The following is a 27,264-nucleotide window of genomic DNA, read 5'->3' as shown; positions in this document are numbered from 1 at the left end:
CTTCCTCTTCAAACACTACTTATATGAGTAAGTAAATATTACACATTCTTGTAGTTGGAGCAATGACTGACTGATAAGGAAAGAGTGTGGCGATGATGATAAGACACAAAGTTCAATGAATGAAAGTAGATATGACAGGGTGCGCACTTTTTTTTAGCTATACTCAACAATGCACAAAGAGTAGATTAATTTTGTCAGTATGTGGTAGCTGTAACGGCATAAACTAATCGAGTTTGATATAGACTTCTACTTATAAATATGATAAGGATGAAAACCCCCCAGCGGGTTAGGGGATCAGAATATACCCGCGGTCGGTATGCCTGTCGTAAGAGGCGACTAAAATACCAGATTCAAGGGGCTGTGTAGCGCAACCCTTCAGGTTGCCAGCGCAATATATAGCTCCTCCAAACCCAATTGTCAACCTCACCTATCCGCGGCGAATGCTGTTTCACTAACAGACGAGGCTCTGGCGACCCCAAGCTTATCATGGAACTTGGGAATGGGGCGGGAGGGAATGGCCTGAAGGTTTAATGTGGCCACATAAAAAGTAAAAGTTCGATACGTGGAGAAGTGGCCAATATACGATGTAAAGGGGTGTGTGGTAAATATTACCACCTGACCAAATGTTCTGGGTTGGACCAATACAGCATTAATAAAATGCAAGAATGTGAAATGCTAAGATTTATGTGTACTGACTGTGTACAGTATGTACATAATGTAGATGACATATTAAAAGACATGCAAACGGTAGTGAAGCAAAATGGACAACAACTACAAGAATATAGAAGTGGATTTGACAATGCACTTAGAAAGAACGAAAAAGAAAAAGCATCTTCTACAAGCGGTGGAAACAGCTTTCAGTGAAAGAATTAGAGCTATGCAAAAAGCGTAAGAATCGTGTGAAAAAAGTGTAAAAGAGGTTAATAAAATACGGGAAATAGCAGAAGGCTTTAAGCGAAGCAGTGAACAGGTATGTGTGGAATTAAAAACTAACAAAGATGACAATAAGAAAATGTTTGAAGCAATAAGCAGCGTAAACAAAAAAATGTGCAATGAACTGAATCAGAATGTCAATAATGTTGAAGCAAAAATATCATATGCGAATATAACAAAAAAAAAAATCATCCACTAATAGTGAACCGGGCAAAAAACAAGATGCGGACAAAAAATGACCTTAATTCAAAAGTAGACCCTCAAGAGCTGCAAATAACGAATATAGTAACTAGGCAAAGCGGGGTAGTGATAGTTGAAAGTAAAAATGATAAAGAACGAGACAAAATTAAAAATGCCAACGAGACTAATCTTGGAAATGCCTATGAGGTCAATATCCCTAAGAAAGTGAAACCGACAGTTGTTGTATCGGGTATAGATTTTAAATATAATAGTGAAGAACTGGCGCAGAGTATTAAAGGACAAAATGCGTGTCTTTCTGAAACGGACATTAAAATTATGAAACAGTATGAAAAGAAAAAGGGCTCGAATGTGTATTACAACGCAGTACTGGAATTGGACGTAGAAGCTTTCACGAATATACTAGCTGGAGAAAGGATAAATGTAGGCTGGGAACGGTGCAGAGTGTATGATGCAGTCCAAGTACTTTGTTGTTTTAAATGCAAAGGCTTTCATCATAAGGCCAGTGACTGTAAAGAAAGGGAAGTGTGCACAAAATGTCTGGGTGAACACAAGCATACGCAATGCGATAAGGAACCAGTCAGGAAATGTATCAACTGTATGAGGGCAAATAAGGAACTGAATCTTGGGCTTGATGATAACCATGATACTATGGATAGATCATGTCCGGTATATCAGCAAAAATTATCCGCAAGGAAAAAAAGGTTGTTTATTAGCAACCAAAGCATAAAAAGTACAAAAATCGAAGTAGTGGGGTGCATAGTTTAGAATGAATATATCTCAATATTTGTAGTATAACAGCAAACAAAAGTGAACTGGAGAGGCTTGTCGAAATAAGAAACCCAAACATTGTACTATGCGCAGAAATATGCACAACTGATCTTATAATAGATACCGAATTAAATATTCCGACATACAAATTTATTCGTTGCGATTCCCATAGTAGACATACGGGTGGTGTTTTGTTGTATGTTCATGAAAATTTAGAGTTTAGTATAGTCTGCAATATAGCCAATAACATGAATATATGGTGCATTATTATAAAAGTCAAAAAATGTGCGTAAAAATGGCAAATTGGTGTACTTTGTCACTCACCAGGTAGCAGTGACGCCGACTTTATTACGTTTTTAGATGAAATCCTGACTGAAAACCTCAAGAATCAGACAATAATATCATAATTGGAGATTTTAACATCAATATGAATGTATCGTCAACATACTCGAAACACCTATTAAGTTTTTTTCGCACAAAGGGCAATGATTCAAAGAACTAACACAAGTTTTTATTTTTCTCCTACGCGTTTCGATGGGTATTTTCCATCTTCCTCAGGGAGGCTGTATATTTTAACATAAAAATATAAACATAAAACAAAACAAACATTAACATATTTAACAATGCAAACTTTACACAACTCTTTAACAGACTTTCCACTTAAAAAAAAAAATGTAAGGCGCGATAACCTCCGAAGAGATCTAAGGCCGAGCTTCTCTTCCAATTTGCGTCGTGCTCCTCTTGATTTTTCCCTACAAATTGGCCGGACGGGACCTACATGTTTTATGCCGACTCCGAACGGCATCTGCAAGGCAGATGAGTTTTCACTGAGAGCTTTTCATGGCAGAAATACAATCGGAGCGCTTGCCAGACACTGCCGAGGGGCGACCCCGCTTAGAAAAATTTTCTTCTAATTGAAAAATCTTATTTCTAAAATTTTGATGTTGCTTTGCCCGGGAGTTGAACCCAGGGCATACGGTGTGATAGGCGTAGCACGCTACCATCACACCACGGTGGCCGCCACTTACATTCAATGTTAAATAACTTTATTAAAACATATAGACATTACTAAACATAAACAACACTTAACATTAATTCATTCATCTTCAACGCCAGATCGTCCACTAGCTGATAATGCCGTCATGTAAGCGCAGTTGATGTTATTGACGTCTTCTTTATAATTCATAGTATTGTTGATTTTTTGTTGTATTCTCAATGCTTCCAGCGTCATTCGTGTTCTTTCTTTCCCCTCAATATCTAATATTCTCGTGTTTTCGAAGTCCGCTGTGTGTCCTGTGTTGGTTAAATGTTCGCATAGTGCTGTTGTTGTTTTCTTATTTTTCGCGTCAAGTCTGTGTTCATTTATTCGGACGCCTAGCGATCGCTTGTTGTTCCAATGTATATTTGTTTGCAATTTTCGGCTGCGCTCCCATTACATTGGATTTGGTATACTACATTATGTTGTTGTTCTTTGTCGATTTTGTCTTTTGTTTGTGTAAATATTGTACTTAAAGTTTGATTTGGGTTATGTGCCAATTTTATTTTGTTATTGCGTGCGATGCTACCTATTAGAGTTGGATTTTTTAGTTCAATTAAAATATTAGTTCACGTCTAGTTCGTTCAGTCAACTGAACTAGGTCTTTAGTTCCTTAGTTCGTTCACCTCATTGAACTATAGTTCAATCAATTTAAATAGTTCAATAGTTCAATTTGAAAGTGGCATCAAACGGAAGATAAAGATAAGGACTCCTACGACAATTTATAGAAGACATACGAACTCTGTCTCGAAGCAATATTAAAATCATGCTTGGTGACTTCAACGCCAGATCGGAAAACCAAGCCTGCATGAGGTAACATACCCCAATGGGAAGAGGCTGATTTATTTCACCTCGATACCGAAAATGGCTGTTTGTTATACCAACCCATAAAGCAACCTATTTGTCTCCTGATCGAGAAACGCGAATCCAAATTAACCATGTTGTGATTGATGCCAGGCACAGCTCTAGCGTTCTAGGTGGCCGCACTCTTTGAGGTCCAAATATCGACTCGGGAAACCATCTTGTGGCAGCCAAGATACGCACAGCAAAGCTAAGGAAGTTTGCTGTCCAAAAGCAGCCCGCACAACAGACTCCTGAGCAATTCTCCACTCGAATCTAACAACTACTACAAAAAATAACTAGTACGATGAGGAATGCCCGACACCCCAATCGATGACGATGGAAAATATGCTCCACTACCCGGCTATGGCGAAGTTCCAATTTCGATATCCCTGTTGAAGAATAACATAGCGCGGGAAAGGACTGTTCACCCGCCGAGCTTCTCAAGCATGGAGGTGAAGAGTAGGTAAAAAGCATGCATCAATAAAAAACAGAAGATTATATGAATTGTATTAACCTTCATATGGTCTTCGGGTCAAATTTGACCCATTTTGGGAAGAAAATCGTTTTTTCTCGAAAAGTTTGCTATTAATATGTCTGATATTTTATGACTTATTCGTTTTAGAAACTTAAAAGATAGTAATGATTTCGGGCTCATACATTAACGACTTTTCGAGCCACAGATGTTTTTACAAATAAGGTGTTCGGGGCAAATTTGACCCTTTTGTTGCTTTTATTAAAAAAATTGAAAATTAAAATAAATGTTGTCAAAAAAACTATCTTTATCAATTAATTGGAGCTAGAAATAATAAGCAATATTTTACAAAACATTTCAGTGTGATAAATAACTTGTATACCATGCTTTTACAACGGGGGTTAAATTTGGACCGAAGACATTTAATGTCGATCTTTTTGAAGACCGTATGAAGGTTAAAAGATTTTAATCTCAAATAAACATAAAAATTTCAAATAATAAATTTCAAAAAATAAATTTCAAATAATAATTATTTGGAGTCTCTGAAATATAACACAAACATTAATTCATTAAATAAACTTAAAAGCCATAATATTAAAATAGAGTATTCCACTTCGGTAAAATGTTAATGGTGTAAACAGAAGCGTATAACATCACGGCATGTGAGATCATGTTAAGAATTGTAGGAACTTTAGTTTAAATTATAAGAGAAAAAAGCATGCAGCTATATATATTGAAGTGATCACATATTACTGTGCAAGAAAATCAAACTGGATACTTTCTTTGTAGTCAAGAGCGTTCTTCGCTCATTTACTATTTGATCGGATGCAGAAAAAATGCGCTCACACGGAACGGAGGTAGCAACAACGCAAAAATTTTCGCAACATACCCGTAAAGTTTAGGATATAAAACCTTGTGTTAAGGGATCCTTTTTGCGGTCTAAAAAGTTTTCTTCCATATATCTTTCAATTTCCGATTTCGTAGTCTCTGTTCTTACTAACATAAGGCCTTGTATTGTATTATCGTATTCATCCCAGATACATTGATTTTTGTCTTCTTCAATTGCACCGTCGTCTTCAATAACAATCCGTTCCGCGAGAATATCTTCATTTAAATTTTTCGGGACAGCTCATTTTTAGTGTACTCAAATGCATTTTCATTTTGAAAACCTTGTTGTTTGAAGCGGGGGTCTAGAAAAGTGCATTCCGCATATAATTCATTATACTCTAATTGGTCAAAACTAATTTGCATTCCCTGTTTTAAACACTTGTGTAAATCCATAACTTTTCTGTTTTCTGACGAAAATTTTGACAGAAAATTATTGATTAAATTTCTGCATACTATAACTTTTGATAAAGTCACACACTTCTCTGAACAAATTTCTATAGTTATTTCATAAAAGGGTTTTAAAAGTGGTAAAACCCCTTCTATAACCTCCCAGCTTGATTGATCAACAATCAATTTTGGGCGCATAATAGCTACTACAGCAGTTATAGCATCTTTTAATTTAATGAAACGCTCCAACATCTCGTTTGTCGAATTCCACCTGGCAATAACATCTTGCTTTAATTTTAAATTTGGCAAATTCAGTTGTTCTTCCATTTGTTCAAGTTTTCGAAGTGCAGGTGCGCTTCGTCTGAAAAACTCCGCTATCGATTTTACTTTATCTATTACATCAGATATTTCTGGGGTCGCTTTTTGCACGACTAAGTTTAAACAGTGGACAAAGCATCCAACCAACCGCCACCCTCCCTGGGTTATGGCACCCACAATATTTGGTGCGTTGTCGCTTACTACTGTAGAGATTTTATAAGCTATACCCCACTCACATACAACATCTTTTAAAAAATTACACAGATTCTCACTGGTGTGCCTATCGCTGAAATCTTTGCAGCACAACAAACTAGAACTCATTGCATTGTCACTATTGACATAATGAGCTGTTACAGCGACATAATGAGCATTGTTGCGCGAGGTCCAAGCATCTGTTGTAAGGCACACAGCTTCCACAGCTTGGATAGATTCCTTCACATTAATACGTAGCTCCTCACATGTTTCAGGTATTAACTTTTTTGAAAGCTTCTGTCTTGTCGGTAATTTATAACCAGGGCATTGGGACACCATTTCAATTAGTTTACGGAAATCTGGCTCCTCTACAATTCATAGTGCATGGTGTCCTTTAGCTATCATCTTTAGCATCTGTCTATCAATTTCGTCCGATTTTTTTTTATTTGGCGGCTTTTTGGCATATGCAGTCATTTTTGGCTGCTTAAAAGGAGACTTTTCCGCTCTTACTTGCTGACCACCTTTATCAGGTATCGGGCAATGTCTTCTTCATCGTCGTTTTCCAACGCAGTGAAGGGATGTTTACTTTTCATATGCCGCCTTAAATTTCCAAGGGACCCACCAGAAATACTTATTGCAGCACGGCAATACTTGCATTTAACTTTTTTTGCACCATCGCTTTGTTTAAAGTGGCCCCATATCGAACTTCGCTTCGGCATCTGAAAATAATAATCTTTATTTAATACACACATTTCATATATAAAAAGCATCACTTGGCTACTTACTATTGCATGTATAAATTACTAATTATATGATTTTGCCGAATTGCCGAGAAATGCAATCAGCTGTTTCGGTATACATATGATAACGAAGTGAGTTGCCGTACGTTCTAAAACAACTTAAATACATTTTTGCCTGCAAAGTTGCCACATAAAAGTTTAGTTCGCTTTACTGAACGAACTACCGAACTAGTTCAATTAAAAGAACTAGTTCGTTAGTTCTTTATTTCGAAAGTGACCCAAGCCTACTACCTATTGTTTTGATGTCCGTTAATCCTGGTATGTGCAGCGGACTTCGAAAACACGAGAATATTAGATATTGAGGGGAAAGAAAGAACACGAATGACGCTGGAAGCATTGAGAATAAAACAAAAAATCAACAATACTATGAATTATAAAGAAGACGTCAATAACATCAACTTCACTTACATGACGGCATTATCAGCTAGTGGACGATTCAGTGCATATGAATGAATTAATGTTAAGTGTTGTTTATGTTTAGTAATGTCTATATGTTTTAATAAAGTTATTTAACATTGAATGTAAGTGGAAAGTCTGTTAAAGAGTTGTGTAAAGTTTGCATTGTTAAATATGTTAATGGTTGTTTTGTTTTATGTTTATATTTTTATGTTAAAATATACAGCCTTCCTGAGGAAGATGGAAAATACCCATCGAAACGCGTAGAAGAAAAAGAAAAACTTGTGTTTTGTCTTGAAATTATCGGCCGAAAAGCTCCAGTAATCACAAACTTCTAAAAATTGGCCCAAATTAATATACAAAGAATTAATTTCAATACGAGAACAACAGAGAACTCGTCTACCAAAATTGACTTGCTCTTTAGTAATAATGATCAAGTTAGGTCGGAAAATATTGTTGAATATAGAATTTCGGATCATGAAACAATTAATTTCAAAGTGCCAATAACAAAGTTTTGCAAAATGAGAAGTTACTTTACTTTTACCCCATGGGAATACTATAGTTCCGAAAGCCTTTTAAATAAGCTAAGAACATGCGATTTTAGCTTTATGCGTAATGCGGGAGTAGAAAATAAACTACAGCCCTGAACAATATTCTTAATGAAGTAATGCAAGCACTGACATATGTACACAACTGAGAAATAAGTGGTATGACCGTGAGCTTACAGCTCTCCATAAAAGAAAACTTGAGCTATATAATATTGCCACAGAAACAGGATACTGGGATGAACACAATGTACTAAAGAAAATATACAAAAGTACTTTTATGTATAAGAAGAAGATGTATATCGAAGACAGAGTTCACAGCAATAACGGAAACATGAAGCGGATGTGGAAGTGTCTGAAAACCCTCGCAGAGCTTACAGATAACAAAAAACATATCACTAAGACAGTAATACATGGCGAATGCCTCGAAAATGAGTATCATATAGCTAATGCCCTGAACAATTTTTTTGTACAGAACATAGTCGAAATTAGTGATAGTATCGAAGATGTTAGATGATATAATATATATATATATGATATAATGAATATCACAAAAGCTTTTAAATATAAATATGGCGTAGAAAAGCTTTTATCTGATGGTGTTTTCAAGGATTCCATGATGAACATTGGTAACTTTTACAAAGACATAATAAATGAGTCCCTAAATAATGGCATTGTTCCAAACTGCTGGAAAGTTTCAACAATAGTACCTGTGGAAAAAGTAAAAAATGCAGTGAAACCGGAGGAGCTACGGCCAATCAATACGTTAACCTCAGATTATAAAATTATGGAAATGGGGGTGAATAATCAATTGGTGAGGTATGCCACAAAGGACAAAGTTATTATACCAGAACAGTCTAGATTGAGGAAGAGCCATTCTTGTGAAACAGCACTTAACATGGTTATTGCAGAATGGAAAGAAGATATAGTAGATAAAAAAGTTATGGTGTCTGTCTTCTTAGACTTGAGACGGGCCTTTGAAACAGTTGATAGATGGGAATTGTTGAATGTTTGGTTCAAAACTGGTGTCAGAGGAAAGACTTTGGAATGGTTCCGAAGTTATCTCAGTGACAGAAAGCAAAGGACTGTAATTGGAAACGCAGTTTCATCGGTTGTGGATGTAGATATCGGATTGCCACAAGGTTCACTACTTGCACCGATACTATTTACATTGTACATAAATGATATAAAAAAATGCTTAAAATATTGCAATATACGTCTATTTGCGGATGATGCACTGCTCATCATCAGTGAGAAATATGCCGACTGTGCAATGCAGAAAGCACAAGAAGATCTTGACTCTCTATACAACTGGTTGTGCCTTAAAAAATTGAAGTTAAATATAGATAAGACTAAGTTCATGGTATTTTGCAAAAACCAGAACATCATACGTAATAGCGATTTAAACAATATTACCCTGAAGATAAAAAACACTTTAATTCAAAGAGTAAATGAAATGAAGTACTTAGTTTTAATTGATGAAAATCTGAATTTTGGAGAACATATAAATTATCTTGAAAGAAAAATTGCGCAGAAAATAGGATTCATGTACAGAACATGCAAACATATTAGTCAACGTCATAAAATAATGGTGTATCATTCAATTATTGAGCCGCACTTTATATACTGTCCTACAATTCTGCTGATAGTGAGTGATATGCAAGTTAAAAGACTACAAATACAACAAAACAAGGCAATGCGATTTATATTAAAATGTCCCCCAAGAACATCAAAAACTATAATGCTGAATCGGTTAAACTGGCTTAGTATAAAACAGTCAATAAGTTACTTCACTTTGAAATTTATACATCATGTAAGATTAGGAATGCTACCGAGTTACCTGAGCAATAAAATGTTATATAATCACGAGATCCATAGTTATGGAACTAGATACTGCAATAATATAAGACTGTCTAGAGTAAGAACAGAGTTCGCAAAGAGGAGTTTAGAATACACAGGGTACAAAATTTACAATGAACTACCTACTGATAAAAGATTGTGAAAATATTAATAAGTTTAAAGTAAAATTATTTTTATATTGTAAAACACTTAATATTTAATGAAACAAATGTTTACTTAACATCATATAGGTCTTAAAGACCGTAATAAATAAATATAATAATCAAAAAAAAACATAAATCGTTCCCGAGATGGTCGGGCTAGCACCTTAATGGTGCTGTGGTACCGGAGCCTACCCGATCTGTATCCGGCAAAGGACCATCATATCGATAACAATCCCCAAAGCCTTCGGAGAGCAACCTTATCGCTACAACAACAACAACAACAACATAAGGATGAAAAAGAAATGTGTTGACCCATGTTCGTTCGTCCTTCCGTATCTTATAGAATTTCGGTATATGGGTTCTTTGGTACTCATCTCCTATCGCTATTTAAAATGAAGGAAATAAGATGATAAGCATGACCAGTTTTATATGTATATAATTTTGTAAGGCAACAATAACTTGATTATTCAGTAATTAATGCACTACAACCCATTAAAAATTTAGGCTTGAGTCACATTAATGCTCAAGTTGAGAACTAACTTGCATCTCAAATCTCAAGAGTTGTTTCTCAACAGTTTTCCAACTTGAGAAGCATAGGATGCTCAGCAAAAAGGGCATATTCTGTTTCTCAAGTTGAGAAAACAACAGTTCTCAACTAGTACGCAAAATTTAATCTCTAACTTATCACACAATTTATAATAGGTTCGAGAACAAATAGAAAAAGATGCTGAATATCAACTTGAGAACTAGAAATCTTTCAAAGCTTGGAGAATATTTAGATAATGATGTTAATTATCAACTAGAGAATAATTATTTTTCCAACGCCTGGATAAATATGTTTTTTTTTACATATATATACATATGCACTTAAACTGGACTCCTAAGTGCATAACTTTTTCTACGCTTAAGAAATTGTTGCGCAGAAAATTAGTACTGCCAAACTACAGTATGCATTATACTCAGTTGCAACTGAGTCTCTCCATTTTATCTCTATACTATTCTCCACTTCTATGACCGAAAATTTTGTGTGCCCACGTTTCATCGAAACCGATTCAGCTATAGGTTATAAAGAATGACCAACAGAGGTTCGTGTCTCCGCTATTAAGCACAACCTGTTGTGTAGCGAGTTTTTAACGACTGCCGCGTGTCTTCAACAATTGCCGCTATATGGGTCTCTAAAAAAAACACGGCTATTGTTTCCAAGTTTAATGGCATTACCCTTATTTCGTATGTGACTTAAAATCTAATTTAAACACTACTTTCGGCAAAATAAATTCTTCAAAAATGATTGGCAAAAAATCAAAAACCGTTCAAGTTGTCACCAGAAATCTCAGTAAACTGGCTATCCTTTTTATGAGGAATTAACATGGGAAAAATTAACGAAATCGGTTGAGGACTACGTCCACTTTTATACAACTGATATTTACAGAGACATTGAGCGAATATAAAAAAGTAATATCTTCGCGAAAAATATCTTTATATCATCGTTATTTAACTTTTTAGGTAGTTTTATTAATCAATAAAGAAAACTGCCAAATGGGCCGGCCAAATGGGCATTGCACCGCCCTTTTTTTGACAAAGCATGTTTCGGGAGACCTTACCTCAGACCCAGTTGGAGAAACTAAGGGTCACCAAGCCTTGGCTGTTTAAGAAACAGGTAGGTGAGGTTAACAATCGAGTCGCAGCTATAAATTGCTCGGCAACCCTAGAATCATTTGGCTATTTTAGTCGCATCTTACAACGAGCATACCTATTTTGTTCTAAGCCCCCTTATCCGCTGTATTGTAAGATTTAAAAAAAACAAGTAAGGAAGGTTAAGTTCGGTTGTAACCGAACATTACATACTCAGTTGAGAGCTATGGTGACAACATAAGGGAAAATAAGCATGTAGGAAAATGAACCGAGGAAAACCCTGGAATGTGTTTGTATGACATTCGTATCAAATGAAAGGCATTAAAGGTATTTTATGAGGGAGTGGGCCATAGTTCTATAGGTGGACGCCATTTAGGGATATAGCCATAAAGGTGGATCAGGGTTGACTCTAGAATGCGTTTGTACGATATGGGTATCAAATGAAAGATGTTAATGAGTATTTTAAAAGGGAGTAATCCTTAGTTCCATAGGTGGACGCCGTTTCGAGATATCGCCATAAAGGTAGCCAGGGGTGACCCTAGAATTTGTTTGCACAATGTGGGCATCAAACGAAAGGTGTTAATGAGTATTTTAAAAGGGAGTGGGCCTTAGTTCTATAGGTGGACGCCGTTTCGAAATATCGCCACAAAGGTGGACCAGGGGTGACTCTAGAATGTGTTTGTACGATATGGGTATCAAATTAAAGGTATTAATGAGGGTTTTAAAAGGGAGTGGTGGTTGATGTATAGGTGGTCGCATTTTCGTGATATCGCCATAAAGGCGGACCAGGGGTGACCCTAGAATTTGTTTGTACAATATGTGTATCAAAAGAAAGGTGTTAATGAGTATTTTAAAAGGGAGTAATCCTTAGTTCCATAGGTGGACGCCGTTTTGAGATATCGCCATAAAGGTGGAGCAGGGGTGACCCTAGAATTTGTTTGTACAATATGGGTATCAAAAGAAAGGTGTTAATGAGTTTTTTAAAAGGGAGTAATCCTTAGTTCCATAGGTGGACGCCGTTTCGGGATATCGCCATAAAGGTGGGCCAGGGGTGACTCTAGAATTCGTTTGTGCAATATGGGTATCAAACAAAAGGAGTTAATGAGTATTTTAAAAGGGAGTGGGCCTTAGTTCTATAGGTGGACGCCTTTTCGAGGTATCGCAATAAAGGTGGACCAGGGGTGACTCTAGACTTTGTTTGTGCGATATGGGTATCAAATGAAAGGTGTTAATGAGTATTTTTAAAAGGGAGTGGGCCTTCGTTCTATAGGTGTTCGCCTTTTCGAGATATCGCCATAAAGGTGGACCAGGGGTGACTTTAGAATATGTTTGTACGATATGGATATCAAATGAAAGGTGTTAATGAGTATTTTAAAAGGGCGTGGGGCTTATTCTATATGTGGACGCCTTTTCGAGATATCGCCATAAAGGTGGACCAGGGGTGACTCTAGACTTTGTTTGTGCGATATGGATATCAAATGAAAGGTGCTAATGAGTATTTTTAAAAGGGAGTGGGCCTTCGTTCTATAGGTGTTCGCCTTTTCGAGATATCGCCATAAAGGTGGACCAGGGGTGACTTTAGAATATGTTTGTACGATATGGATATCAAACGAAAGGTGTTGATGAGTATTTTAAAAGGGAGTGGGCCTTAGTTCTATAGGTGGACGCCTTTTCGAGGTATCGCCATAAAGGTGGACCAGGGGTGACTTTAGAATATGTTTGTACGATATGGGTATCAAATGAAAGGCGATAATGAGTATTTTAAAAGGGAGTGGTGGTAGTCGTATATGTGAAGGCGTTTTCCAGATATCGACCAAAATGTGGACCAGGGTGATCTAGAACATTATCCGTTGGATACCGCTAATTTATTTATATATGTTATACCTGCCAAGATTTTAAGGGTTTTTTATTTCGCCCTGCAGAACTTTTTCATTTTCTTCTACTTAATATGGTAGGTGTCACAACCATTTTACAAAGTTTTTTCTAAAGTTATATTTCGCGTCAATAAAACAATCCAATTACCTTACCATGTTTCATCCCTTTTTTCGTATTTGGTATAGAATTATGGCATTTTTTTCATTTTTCGTAATTTTCGATATCGAAAAAGTGGGCGTGGTCATAGTCGGATTTCGTTCATTTTTCATACCAAGATAAAGTGAGTTCAAGTAAGCACTTGAACTAAGTTAATTAAAGATATGTCGATTTTTCCTGAAGTTATCGTGTTAACGGCCATGCGGAAGGACAGACGGAAGACTGTGTGTGTCAACCGATTCCGCCCCTTTTAACAGAAAACAGTTAACGTCATAAAATCTATGCCCCTACCAAATTTTAAAAGGATTGGTTAATTTTTGTTCGACTTATGGCGTTAAAAGTATCCTAGACAAATTAAATGAAAAAGGGCGGAGCCACGCCCATTTTGAAATTTTCTTTTATTTTTGTATTTTGTTGCACCACATCATTACTGGAGTTGAATGTTGACATAATTTACTTATATACTGTAAAGATATTAAATTTTTTGTTAAAATTTTACTTTAAAAAAAAATTTTTTTTTAAAAGTGGGCGTGGTCCTTCTCCGATTTTGCTAATTTTTATTAAACGTACATATAGTAATAGGAGTAACGTTCCTGCCAAATTTCATTATGATATCTTCAACGATTGCCAAATTACAGCTTGCAAAATTTTAAATTACCTTCTTTTAAAAGTGGGCGGTGCCACGCCCATTGTCCAAAATTTTACTAATTTTATATTTTGCGTCATAAGTTCAACTCATCTACCAAGTTTCGCCGCTTTATCTGTCTTTTGTAATGAATTATCGCACTTTTTCGGTTTTTCGAAATTTTCGATATCGAAAAAGTGGGCGTGATTATAGTCCGATTTCTTTCATTTTAAATAGCGATCTGAGATTAGTGCTCAGGAATCTACATACCAAATTTCATCAAGATACCTCAATATTTACTCAAGTTATCGTGTTAACGGACGGACGGTCGGACGGACGGACGGTCGGACGGACGGACGGACGGACATGGCTCAATCAAATTTTTTTTCGATCCTGATTATTTTGATATATGGAAGTCTATATCTATCTCGATTCCTTTATATATGTACAACCAACCGTTATCCAATCAAACTTAATATACTCTGTGAGCTCTGCTCAACTGAGTATAAAAAACAGTTTAATGAATATTTCACCAAAAAAGTTCCATAATTGTCGACTATCAATAAAAAATAAATAACTTACTTAGACAAAGGTAAATTAGATTTTCAGTAGATCGCATTTTGAAACAGAACATCCCCTGATTCTTATATCCGTTTCTGAGTCTCTTTACTTTACTCAGTGTCTCTCATTCTTGCTCAATCATATTCCTCTTCTGAGCTACTGCTGTTTTAACTAATATATAATTAAGCTTGACGGCTAAACTTCAAAAATATAACAAAAATAAAAAACACTACCCTAATGTAGACACATGCTATGCACTGCTTTTTTTTCAGTTTTGTTGAATTCGTATCACCTCTTCGCGTTACGTTTCAGCTAACGAATTTGTCTGGCTTGTTCGCGCAGTCTTTCACACACAATTGTTCTTGTCTCAATTCTTTTGCTTTGCAAATGCATACGCATTTTCTGTGTATGTCAACAGCTGACTTCAATCTTTGCCTCCTTGGCCAAATACTTTCTAGCTATACAAATGTGTGTATGCATGTTGTCTTTCTCTTTAACGAATTCTCTTACGCTCTCACACAAAAAATCGCTTCGTTATATTACTCTCGCTTTTGTTATGTGCCAGTTTGGCGCCATTTTCGTTTTAACGAAACGAAATCGCTTGCTGGTAAATTCCATCATCGTACGAAAAGTTTTAGTTTAACGAAAAATGCCAGAGAATATGGATGTACACCGGTTCATTGAAGTAGTCAAAGCACATCCCGTTATATGGGATATACGCTATGGAGAGTATAAAGATAGAACCACTACACCACAACAATGGGCAGAAATTTCAGGAACTATGGGAGTGGATGGTAAGTTTTGAAATATGTATAAATATTTCTGTGTAGGTATACAAAAGTATTGCTAACATAAGTGTAGTAATATCTACGTATATACATTCAGGTAGGTATATATTTTGCTGTAGTACATTTGCTTATGCTTCATAGTAAAAGGAAGAAGATGAATTCATTGATGAACATACAAGTGTACCCGCCAAAACATTCATACCTTACATAAGGTTTATTTAGTTTCATTTAAAGCGTAGAATATGCAGTTTATTACGAATTCAGTTGCCTTCTTCACTTCTTATACATACATACAAATATACATTAGACCGTCCCTTCTTTTAAAAATATTTCAATATCAAACCGTCGCGAAAAATGTTTCTTTTCACCTGTGGTGTGTTCGAGTCGACAATACTAACCTTAGTATTGCTAAAATGATACCTAATTGATGAAATTTTTCCTATACTCAAGCTGATAATGTATTGCAAAAACTCACTGAACATTTTTATTTTGCGCTTGATTTGCTAGTGATCATAAATAGATTGTCAACATTTCATTCAACGAACGCACGAAGTTTCCACTGCCGTTCAAACGTTGCCAAAGAACGTGATGCGCTGTCGTAAAAAGTAACACTGCTGCAACAACTGCTTGAACATTCCTATAATTAAAACTGTCTTATTTTGTTTTGTTGATTTTCCGACAGGGTGGATAAATGATGTATATTGGAACGATTTTCCGTCATCCCTTGTCAAATTTGGTTTCGAGACAAACCGTTTTCGGCGTTGTGCCATCATCAGTGCGGTCATCAACGTCGAAACCGGTTTGTCTCGGACACAAATTTGACAAGGGATGACTGAAAATCGTTCCAATATACATCATATAATTAAAACGTTACATTTTGCGGGCGCGCACGAAAATATATGCAAATATTGGGAATATAGTTTGGTTTACCTGTTAATACATGTATTATTATTTTCCATTGAATATTCCTAAATAAAAAGTTTACAAAATCCCATATCAGTTTATAATTGCAAAATTTATAGAAGTGCTACATAGGTTATGTTGTCGAGAACTCCGCATAAGATTTTTATGGAAAAACTAAAATCGATAGTGCAGCTGTAAAAATTTAAATAAAAAGCTGAAACTTTAACAGGCTCCTTAAAATGTCCCAAACAATATTTTCAATATACCCTAAAGAAAAAAGTTAGTATTTGGCCATCCTGTTTGTAACACTTGGTAACTTGGTCGGTTGTCTGTGCATATCAAATTTTATATTTTGAGCGGTTTAAAATCAAAAATAATTTTAAAATAAGGGATGGTCTAATGCACATGCTACTGATTTCTTAATGTAAAAGTCTGATGATCATCTAAGGTTAGATTTTGTCAAAAGACACTTTCACTCTGAGTGACCAGCTTTCATATAAACTCCAAATAGTCCTTATAAAGTAAGGTTTACATGTGTACACTAAAAATAACTTCTTTAGAATATAGAAAATGGGAGCAATTTTTTGCCGTAGAAATTTTTTACTCGGTATAGTACAAAAATTGTTTAATAATCAAGAAAAATTCCATGTTTATAAAGGTCCCTGTTTTTAGAAAATTTCAATTGTTTGGAAGAGGAAAGTCCTATGTCAAAAATCATTGCAATTTAATAAAAAATTTAAGAGTGTATGTTTTAATAGTAAGATATCAACAGTAGAATTAACTTCCTATAAGGCTAATATTAAGGTGCTACAAGGCTTACTTCTCTGCAGTAAATAAAGTAAGTTAAGTAAAAAGATTTAGTGAGTCCAACTGCGGACATTCCAGGATAACACAAAACTCTAAATTTTATTGGTTTGTCTCGTTCCCCCTTTCATTGTTATATGTAGGTTGATATCTCTCTATTTTACTTGGTATATGTTTGAGCGTTTTTTTGATTACTTTGATATCAGTGATAATATTCGTTTTTTCTCATAATACCTTATGCGATTTTTTGCAGGGTAGCTATGTATATACCTAAACCTATTTAGCATTTGTGATTATTCTCAAATGAAGTGAAAAACAAAAGAGGCCAAATTGAAATACAAAATTTGCAAAACTGAGAATCTCAACATAAAATTAAATTTTTTCAGCTGTTTGGCTTGAGTTTTTTGCCTTCTATTTTCGTATTAAAGAAACACATATATGTGTGTATATTAGGATGGTTCTTAAAAATTAAATGTAAAATGTTGTTTGGCGTGGATCTCTATATGAGCTTGATTTTTTTATTTATATAGTGCTCTAAATCGGAATTTCTTATGTGGACGTAAAACATACAAATTATGGATTGAAGTCGGTTAAGGCGTGTCGCCCAGTGGTCAAAGCTCGGACTGAAGACACACCTTAATAGCATCTAAACTCAGCACAAATGAACAAGTGTCATATCTATACGCGTTTGTCGATTTTGAGTACCTATCAGCTAAAAAAAAAAAAATTGTATCGCTGCCTCTCTATAGCAAAATCAAAACTTTTAGCCCTTAGCGTAGCGCTATAATCTGCGTCACAGTTTATATGTTATATTCTTGAGTGTGGTATTACGTGGGGTATGGCTTTAAAAACTCTTGTTTTGATTTTTTAAGGACCATCCTAATATGTATACACTAAGGGGACCAAAAACAAAATGATTTTCTTTACTATAGTGAAAATATTGTTTAGAGGGCAAATTAGTTAACAAATGAAATAAAATAAAATGAAGTAAAATGAAAAACATTAAACTAAATAAGGTAATATGCTACCAAAAATATCGAGAGAGATGTCAAAAGACGCGTACTGACCTCGACAACAATAATCCGAAGGCGGAAAAGAAAAATTTTATCTCTGTCCGGAGATATTTTCAGTTGAATATGGCGATTTTCACGTGGTTGTTGTTATGTTGTTTTACTCACACAAAAAATTGTGAATATAAGTGTTTTGTGCGGATATAGTTTTGATCTCCAAACCGGTGTTGGTCCCAGCCAGGGTAATTCTTTATAGGCAAGGCCGAAGGCCGCCAATGCAGAAAGGTGTTCTGCGCAAAAATACTATGGATTCCCCCAAATTAAAATAAAATAAAGTAAAATAAAAAAATGTATAAAATTAAATCAGACAAAATAAAATAAAATAGAATAAAGTAAAATAAATTGAAATAAAATTAAATTAAATTAAACAAAACGAAATAAAATAAAATAAATTTTAACTAAACAAACAAAGTAGAATAAAAAAAATAAAATTGAAGAAATAGAATGAAGTAAATTAAAATAAAACAAAAATAAAATAAATTTAAAGAAAATAAAACAAAATAAAATTGTGTGAAATAAAGTAATATGAAACAAAATAAGTAAAAATTAATAAATAAAATAAAATATGATAAGTAAACCAAAATAATGAAAAGTAAAATGAGATAAAACGAAATTACAAATTAAACAAAATAAAATAAAAAATAAAACAAAATAGAATAAAATTTAATAAAATAAAGCAAAATAAGTTTTAATAAAGTAAAAGAAGTTAAATTAAAATAAAAAAGAAAATAATTAAAAAACAAAATAAAATAGTATAATAAATAAATATAAAATAAAATGAAAAAACAAATGATGTGGTGAAACTAAAATTAAATAAAGGAAAATAAAAAATAAATCAAAGTAGAATAAAGCAAAATAAGCTAAGATAAAATAAAGTAAAGTAATTATTATATAAATTTGTCATCTTCAAGACCAGGCTTGTTGTTTGTGTAAAATGAATATTTTACAGGTTATGTTTTATTAAAATATTATGTAACTACTAGCAGACCCGGCAGACGTTGTTCTGCCCTAAATTTGCCTATCTGCATACATTTTAATAAGCCTTTTCCGTCTAACTCTGCCCTACTCCTCTACACTTTTTCCTAATCTTTTTATTCACTCCTCCCTCCGTGTTTTTCGCTTCATTTCCATCCTCGTCTCATTCTATCTCTTTCTCAGTCTCCTTCTCTCTTTTCTCTTCTCTCAAGTTTTTCTCCTTCTTCTTCATCTCTTATTGCCAGTCCCAGAGGGTGGTATGTATTTTGTTCCAGTCCCATTCCGAGTCTCAATCCCAATCCCACTCAGAGTCTCAGTCTCAGTCCCAGTCCGTCTATGGTATACTTCCTGGAAAAAAGCATCGTAAAAACTAATATACGCAAATTTATATACAAAATTTCTGGCAAATCGAATAGGACGTATGTATATAGGTATGTGGGTATTATTAATTCTTGTCTTTATTTCGGCTTCGCATGCATATTTATCAGTTTTGCCAGGTTGATGCGACTAAATCGAATATCACAATGAACTTTAGATCTCTCAGCAACAGCTTTCATTTTATATCCATAATACACACACAATTCTAGGTGTATGCGGGTCTATGTTTTGGCCTATATCTCGAGACCGTAGTCACCCAACGGTGTAAAACTTCAATTTGATACCCGTAATGTAAAAAGACATTCTAGGTGTATCCGGGTCCACGTTTTGGGCTATATCTCGAGACCCTAGCCTCCCAGTGGTATGAAAATTATCCTGTACTATAGCACTCATCAACAGCTTTCATTTGATATCCATATTGTATAAACACATTCTAGGGGTACCCGGGTCGACTTTTTGGGCTATATCTCGAGACCCTAGCTTCCCAGTTGTATGAAAATTATCCTGTACTATAGCACCCATCAACAGCTTTCATTTGATATCCATATTGTATAAACACATTCCTAGGCACGTAGCGAAAAAAAGGTAGACGTTCCCCGATTCGCAGACCTACCCAATGTGCTCACAAAATTTCATGAGAATCGGTTCAGCCGTTTCGGAGGAGTTAAGCCTCTAAAACCGTGACAGAAGAATTTTATATATTAGATAGAAGATTAAAGGAGAAAAGTTCAGAAACCATATAGCCGACTATTTGAAAACGCATGACGGTTTATCATCAGCGGTTATATTTATTTCTCAAATTTTTTTATCCAATTTGGAAATAACGCCTGTTACGATTAGGAAGTAAAGCCCGCGGGCATTGTTTCCTTTTCAATTTCATTATTGTGTAGTCGATCGCATAGTCAACATTCGTGACCCCTTCTAGTGAGGAAGGAAGCTTTGAAATGTAAAACTTAGGGGATAGGTTACCTACTTGGGAGAGTCCATTTTAACTTATTTTCACCGACGCTAAGACAGTTCGTGGTGCCCTATTTTTGCTTGGGAGAAGATATGGGTTTTCTGTGACTTGACTGTAGCAAGAGCTTTGGTTACCAAAAATTTCCATTATTCCAATAATTTCTTCTTGTTCTTTTCCTTCTATTCTCTCTAGTCGAGCAATGCAAACGCAAATGGAAGAATTTACGTGATGCCTATCGTGCTGAAGTGAGACGTTTGGAGCGACGCAAAGAACTTCAAAAGGCTAGCGGCACTTATGACAGCTCAACGGAAATACGAAGCAAATGGGCATATTTTGACGCGATGAGCTTCATAAATGACAGTCGTCGTCCCAGCCATAATATATACAAAATTGACGCTGAAGGTGAAGGTGGTGACGCCTCGAATGAATCGCACGATACCGATGAGCCACCCGGTTTTCATAGCATATGCGACATCAAATTGGAACCATATCACATGATGAGTGACGAAGATGATTTCGAAGATGATCGTTTGTTGGAAGAATTTGTTAACGCAGCAACACCACAAGCAGTACGTCGTCTCTCAAATTCAATATCCGAAGCTAATGCCGTCGAAGATGCGGCAATGGCTGATATAGCAGCACCCAGCAGCAACATTGGTACCACCACTACCACCGCCTCTGGTGGCATCAATTGCAAATGCTCTAAACGCGCTGATGATCAAATGCACTTTTTGGAAACTCTAGAACGTGAAGAGCAAAGTTTAATGCAATCGACGCGCATGGATATGAGACGCGATAATAGTATCGGTCATGTTGGCGATTCTGATTATAATTTTCTTGTAAGTTTTTTACCAAAAATGAAACGAATGAGCGAATTGCAAAATTTGCAATTTCGTGCAAAAATGAGTGAATTGTTATTGAATATATTGGCACCACAGACGTCGGTTGTACCAATGCAGCCCACGACTGCAGCTACTATAACTGGTGTGCAACAACAACAACCACGTAGTTTGAAACACAGCGCGATACCAGCAATACAACTACAAAAATCTTCGTTGATCCAAGGACCAGTCAGTAGCTCTGATTTGATGAAGAGTATCATTGATTTGGAGGAATCTGAAGTTAGTTTGAACTGAAGTGAAAGCTTGTTGGAATTACACACACACACACACACACACACATTCACAGATTACAACAATATTCACAAGAACAAAATTTTGTATATGATTCGAAAAGCTATCATTTTAATAAAAATATGGAAAAGAAAAGGTTAGGAATATTAACTTGGAAAATCTTTTATCATCAAAAGAGCCCAGAACCTTTCTCACTTGGCTTCCCCAACGCAGCGAAGTCCTCGCCTTTCATCTACCACCGCCTGCTGGTTTTAGGTTTGGTAAGGTTGAAAGGGGATGCACAAAATCTCTCCACAATTCTACTCCGAGATACTCTTATCATTTATGAATGCCACTGGTGAGTGCCGGGTATGGGCAAATTCGTCCAACCAGATACATCCCAATAAGTCTTCAACAAACTCTCTGCTTTGCCATATACGAGTAAACTTATGTAGGGGCAAAAGATCAACTTTTTTTTCTTTAGCAGTGATTTGCCCTATCCAATAGATGTGATTGGCTCAAGGAGACATGGATATTGGAGGCCGTGGGATGAAATAAGCATAACTAATGAAAAGAAGCGCCAAGACCAGGTTCCATTATCGTGCAGTCATCGGTGAAATAATGGCAACTTCTTCTACTGGGGGGAGCACAACAAATTTGTTTAAATTGATAAGAAAGCTCGTTCTTTTCGTGCAAGCGTGGTCACAAAATTCTTGAGACCGTTGATTGACAACAAGTTTGTTTTGTGTAGACTTTTCTCCGGATATAAACTATTGTAGTCGTACGGATTTCTCCGCCTCCTTTATATCAATTTTGTAACCTTTTCAGGCCACTTCTTCAGCAGTTCATTGCTCTCAATATTGCGGCTTTTAGAATTGGAGACATGGGCGCCATCGAAACTCAACACAACAAGCTAGATCTCAATGCCTTTAAGGAAGCCTGAAGAAGAACGGGACACAATCTGTCCAAACCCATAGCTCCCTTTTAGTAAGTAAGTTCCAGTCGAAAGGTGGCTAGATGTCAGATTACGCATTGGCTCCCCGTCGACACAGTCTATTAGTGACAGTTTCCTAGAAATAGAGAGGCGTTTCTGAAGTCGCTGAGTACGTGCTCATATCCGGAGGACAGGTTCTCAAAAAATAGGTGACAGGAAAGGGACCGTCTCTGTGGCGATATCGCAGCCAAAGATATTACGCTGCACGATATAATGGGCGGTGAATGCGAGACGGCGTCCATTTTTCCTCTGAAGATCTTTCCTGTGAGCGTCGCAGCTATCACAAGTTCTGACATCCGATATTTCGGTCAGCTATCGGTTATGTGCGCGTTATTTCCAGTTGATTCGTTACAGTTTAGTTGCAATATTTTGAAAGGCAACGAAAAAGAAGTGACTAAGCTGTGATATACGGTGTAGTATCAAGTGGTACTACCATTTACGAATTAAGTAGTTGCTTGCTAATTGACGAGACAAATAAAGTCATGAGCTCAACAGTGGTACAATGGACAATGGTCTGGAAGTACGTGAACTATTTTTCAATTTTCTCCAACTGTTTTATACTATTTTCACACAGACGGCTTATTGAATAATAAAGGCAGTTTTCTACATTAAGACGCTTATTGAGCTCAATCTTCCCTACAAAATTCGCATCAATAATTATTTCATTAGTAGCTAATCGAATGCCTAATGAAGTCAAAAGCACAATGCAACTCTGTTGGCCGCGTTCCGCTTCCGTTTCCGCTTCTTAGTTTTTGGTGTGTTCAGTGCTTAAAAATGTCATTTGTCAAAGCAAATGTCATTGTCTACATGGCGGAACGATATAAGGTGGCCGCATCGAACAGCTGATTATAACCTTTTTTATTTGATTTGATACATCAACTACCGGCGCAGTACGATTTTGACATTTGTCCATCGAATTTACAAGTACATGGTATTTTTTTGTTTGTAGGTATGTCACCATGCTCCCACCTTGTATCGTTCCGCCATGATTGTCTGTCTCATCCTTCATACTAATCGAGCAGTTACTTCTGTGTGAAAGCAATAAATTTACGATTTCATTAGCAGGTGAAATGAGATCATTAAGATTCTGTGTGAAAACAGTATTAAGTTTATAAGCTGAGTTTCAGAGCATAGAACTATCCATTCCAGGTTTGCTTTTTCGATAATTTCGTGGCCTGGTACGGTGCACTGGACGTGCATTGGCAGCATACAATTCGGAGGTCTTCTGGGGACGCACCAAATTAAATGGGGTTATACTGAAATGACAGCCCTTGGTCGGGAAAAATCGCGAGTCGCTCCGGTACATAGAACCGGCTGCCTTGGGAAGCGTCGGAGGTCGACTGGCCACTTAAACTACATTAGCTTAAAGTCATCACGTGAAATGCCTGACTAACATTACCTTTTGCATCGTAACGAGATAAATAGCCGAAGAGTGGATGGTAGACGGTTTTGCAAAGTCATTGGCTTAGCTTACGCTCATCTATGCTTGGTGTTTAGGGTAATCATGAGTCTCTATACAAAAATAGTACATTCCGGGCATCCCGATATATTGGAAAAACCCTTTTATCTTTTGCTACCCTTTCAAATTGTACCGGTTTCTTATCCGGAAAATGACTGTCCATATCCGTAACACTCCCTAAACAATCGAAGATTCTTGTTGCGTTCAAAACAATAACAACAACATGAGAAGATGTTATCATCGAGTAAATTTATGTTGGATTTTCGACAAAGTATTTTGGCTCAGTTGGAATCCGGAAAATTAATCCACAATAATTCGTCTTATTGGTAACGCAGCGTTTCTCTAGATATGTATACATGACATCACCATTATTTAGTGTGTTACAAGCGATAGTCTTGCAGTCCCACTGAGCATATCTAGGTAGCTATTGCTCAACCTACCCTAACCTTGGAGAAGAGGAAAACGAAATATATTAACCACTTTCTGACCATGACAATCCGAAAACGAAGGCGAAGCAATCCCGGCCTAAATTTGCTTGGCTACATATAAAAATGGTCACTGCTGCAAACTTCACCACACTTAATATCCTTACTACTTCTGTCCTTCCGAGATTCCCTCTACCTCACACTTCAACTCCCAATCGAACTCTTACTACCACTACCACCTCCACTCCTACTCCCATTTTAACTCCATTCCCACCTCACTCCCACTACCACTTGCCTTCCTAATCTAAATCCGGATGCCAGTCCCAATGCATTTCCCCCTCCCAATCGCACTTCCGCCAAAACTCCAAGTCCTTCAACCTTTCAACCAAAACTTCAATTCCAACCAATACTTAAAATATTTTTTTAAAAGCGAACAAGTTTTTGCAGAGCTTTTTGCATTAAAACCTCTTTGCCCTAACCTGGTGGTCTACTTCATTATAAGGGTTCCGTGACAGCTACAAAGCCTCCATATCCACAAACAATTTACTTTTAAACTATAAAAGAAAAAAACTATAAAAAAACACTCACAATTGCACTTGAAAGTTGTGAGTCCCTCAGCTGCGCCATGACGAATCGAAATTGACATTGAACCACGAACCACTACATGGACGCAAATCAAACTACAAATTCATGTGTGTAGCTTTCAAAACAACAACAATAAAAAATTACAAGCATAAAAAAGTGACAAAACCTACAAATTCCTTAAGTTATGTGTATATGGTTTTGGAGTTTAAGGTGTGTTCTTGAGCTTGAATGAGCACTTTTAGCTGGTGGGCGACAAGATCGAAGTACAAAAAAAAAACATAAACACAAAAGCAAGCAGCACAGAACAAAGGAAACGTGTAAAAGTCGAAACCTATTGAAACCTACAACAATGAGAATAATACGCACAAAAAACATGTGATCAATTTGGGACAACCACAACAACCAAATATGCGAATGCGAGTAAACCAATCCGCCTCACCGTCCGCCAAAGTAATGTCACCAACGACACAACGTCAATAACAAGTCGGCAGCAGCAATGGCAGCAAATGACAGTGTCAACGCGACAACAAATGCAACAACATAACATAACAACATACATGTTGTCGATGTCAAGCGGATCCAATTTTACCACCACATATGTACATGGGAGAGCATAGGCGGGGAGACTGTAATGTGGACTCGAGTTGCTTGATCAACTTTATAAGTGATTGCGTGTCTTTTGTTTTATTTTTTGGTGACATTGGTTGATGTGAATGGTTTGCCACATGGCGAGCGACTGGTTGACCTGCACATGTTTGTTGATGCATTAAAAAAGCATTGTGGGGGTGCAGTTTATTGACGTTTGCTGTTAATGCTGCTAACAGAATGCAGTGCAGTTCAAGTGCATTCCAATTAGTTGCATATATGGAAGTGTGGGTCGGATAATACTATTCCTACTTTGTTTTTAGGTTATATTCCTTCCAATTATTTGAAGCGAGATGCCCTTGCACAGGAGCTAGGTCAGCCTAAGGAAAGCATGTTCCTCCGACTCATAAAAAACGCATTTAAGTAGCAGAAGCTCTCACTTCAACTCCAACTTCCACTCCGACTCCCTCACTTACCCCCACTACCCAATCCCACTAATAATACCACACCTACCCCTACTCTCACCCCCTCCCACTCCACCTACCACTCCCACACCCACTCCAACATCTTCTTCTTCACCCTCGGCCACGGCCTCTTCTACCCTCTTGGTGCTGCTTCAAATTTTTAGGGAGATATAAGAAATTTAAGCTTCTCCTAATGGTAGGCTCAGCTTTTAGGAAATTAAATTTATATAAAAATGTTCATAGCCCTAAAAATATTATAAACATTTCAGCAACATCGATTGAGAGTTTTCGACGTCTTTCAGACATTCACGCACACACACAAAAATGTATTAAAAGAATCTCAAATTTGTTCCTTTATACTCTCAAAATTATCCCGATACAGTCCCGAAATGTTATCTAAAAGAAATCTTGAAATGTTTCGAAAATGTATAGTCCCAAAACGATCGCGGAAACAAATCCGAAATAGTCCCAAAAATAATCCGGAAATAATCCCGAAGACAACGGAAAAATGCCCACTAATAGTTCTGATATGATCCATAAAATCATTTCTATATTATTCCGATATGATCTAGGAAGCAATTCCAAAACGCTCACAAAATAGTACCGAACCGATTTTGGAGACTTAATTGATATAATATAATCTTTAAATTGCCCCAATAAAAGCTCAAACACCTACGCGCAATGATCGGAAAATTATCACGGAATAGTTCTGTATAGAATCACAAAATGATCCATAAAACTATTGCAATATAATCTAGAAATAGTACTGATAACAATCACAAAATGCTCCTTGAAAAAATCTCCATATAGTTCCGAAATTATACCTTAACGGTTCCAAAATAGTGTCGAAACTATATCGAAGACATAGTTCGTATATGATCGCCACCATCCTGTAACTACCCTAGAATAGTCCCAAAGTGATTGACAGCTGATCACGAAATTATGCGCAAACAACCCCGAAACCTTTACCGAAAATATGGGAAGAAAGTAACGAAGTGACCCAAAATTGACCCGAAAGAGCCCTTACGTTATACCGCAACGATCCTTAGATATACCTTCCAGAATATTGGCTTACTGTGCACCAAACTTCATCCAAATTCCTTCAGCCATTCCAGCCAGACATATAAACATAC

At 36.3% G+C, this 27,264-nt stretch overlaps 1 protein-coding gene across 2 annotated transcripts in view; it reads left to right on the top strand.

Moving 5' to 3' along the window:
• Window positions 1–22,347, top strand: part of hng3 (hinge3) — a 111,753-nt gene extending 89,406 nt beyond the window's left edge. Inside the window, exons 1-2 of one of the 2 annotated variants that reach the window (XM_067791458.1) lie at window positions 15,016–15,425; window positions 20,700–21,968. In XM_067791458.1, coding sequence (XP_067647559.1) covers window positions 15,281–15,425; window positions 20,700–21,643 — 1,089 coding nt within the window. In that variant the 5' untranslated portion in view covers window positions 15,016–15,280 and the 3' untranslated portion in view covers window positions 21,644–21,968. Of the gene's footprint in view, window positions 1–15,015; window positions 15,426–20,699 lie in introns of those variants that run through there. The other variant, XM_067791457.1, reaches the window with a different exon arrangement.
• Window positions 22,348–27,264: the final 4,917 nt, after the last annotated feature.

This window comes from Eurosta solidaginis, chromosome 5 (assembly GCF_040869045.1).
Source record: "Eurosta solidaginis isolate ZX-2024a chromosome 5, ASM4086904v1, whole genome shotgun sequence".
Classification (NCBI taxonomy): domain Eukaryota; kingdom Metazoa; phylum Arthropoda; class Insecta; order Diptera; family Tephritidae; genus Eurosta; species Eurosta solidaginis.
The sequence above is the reverse complement of the archived record's forward strand: the minus strand, read 5'-3'. Positions and strand labels throughout refer to the sequence as shown.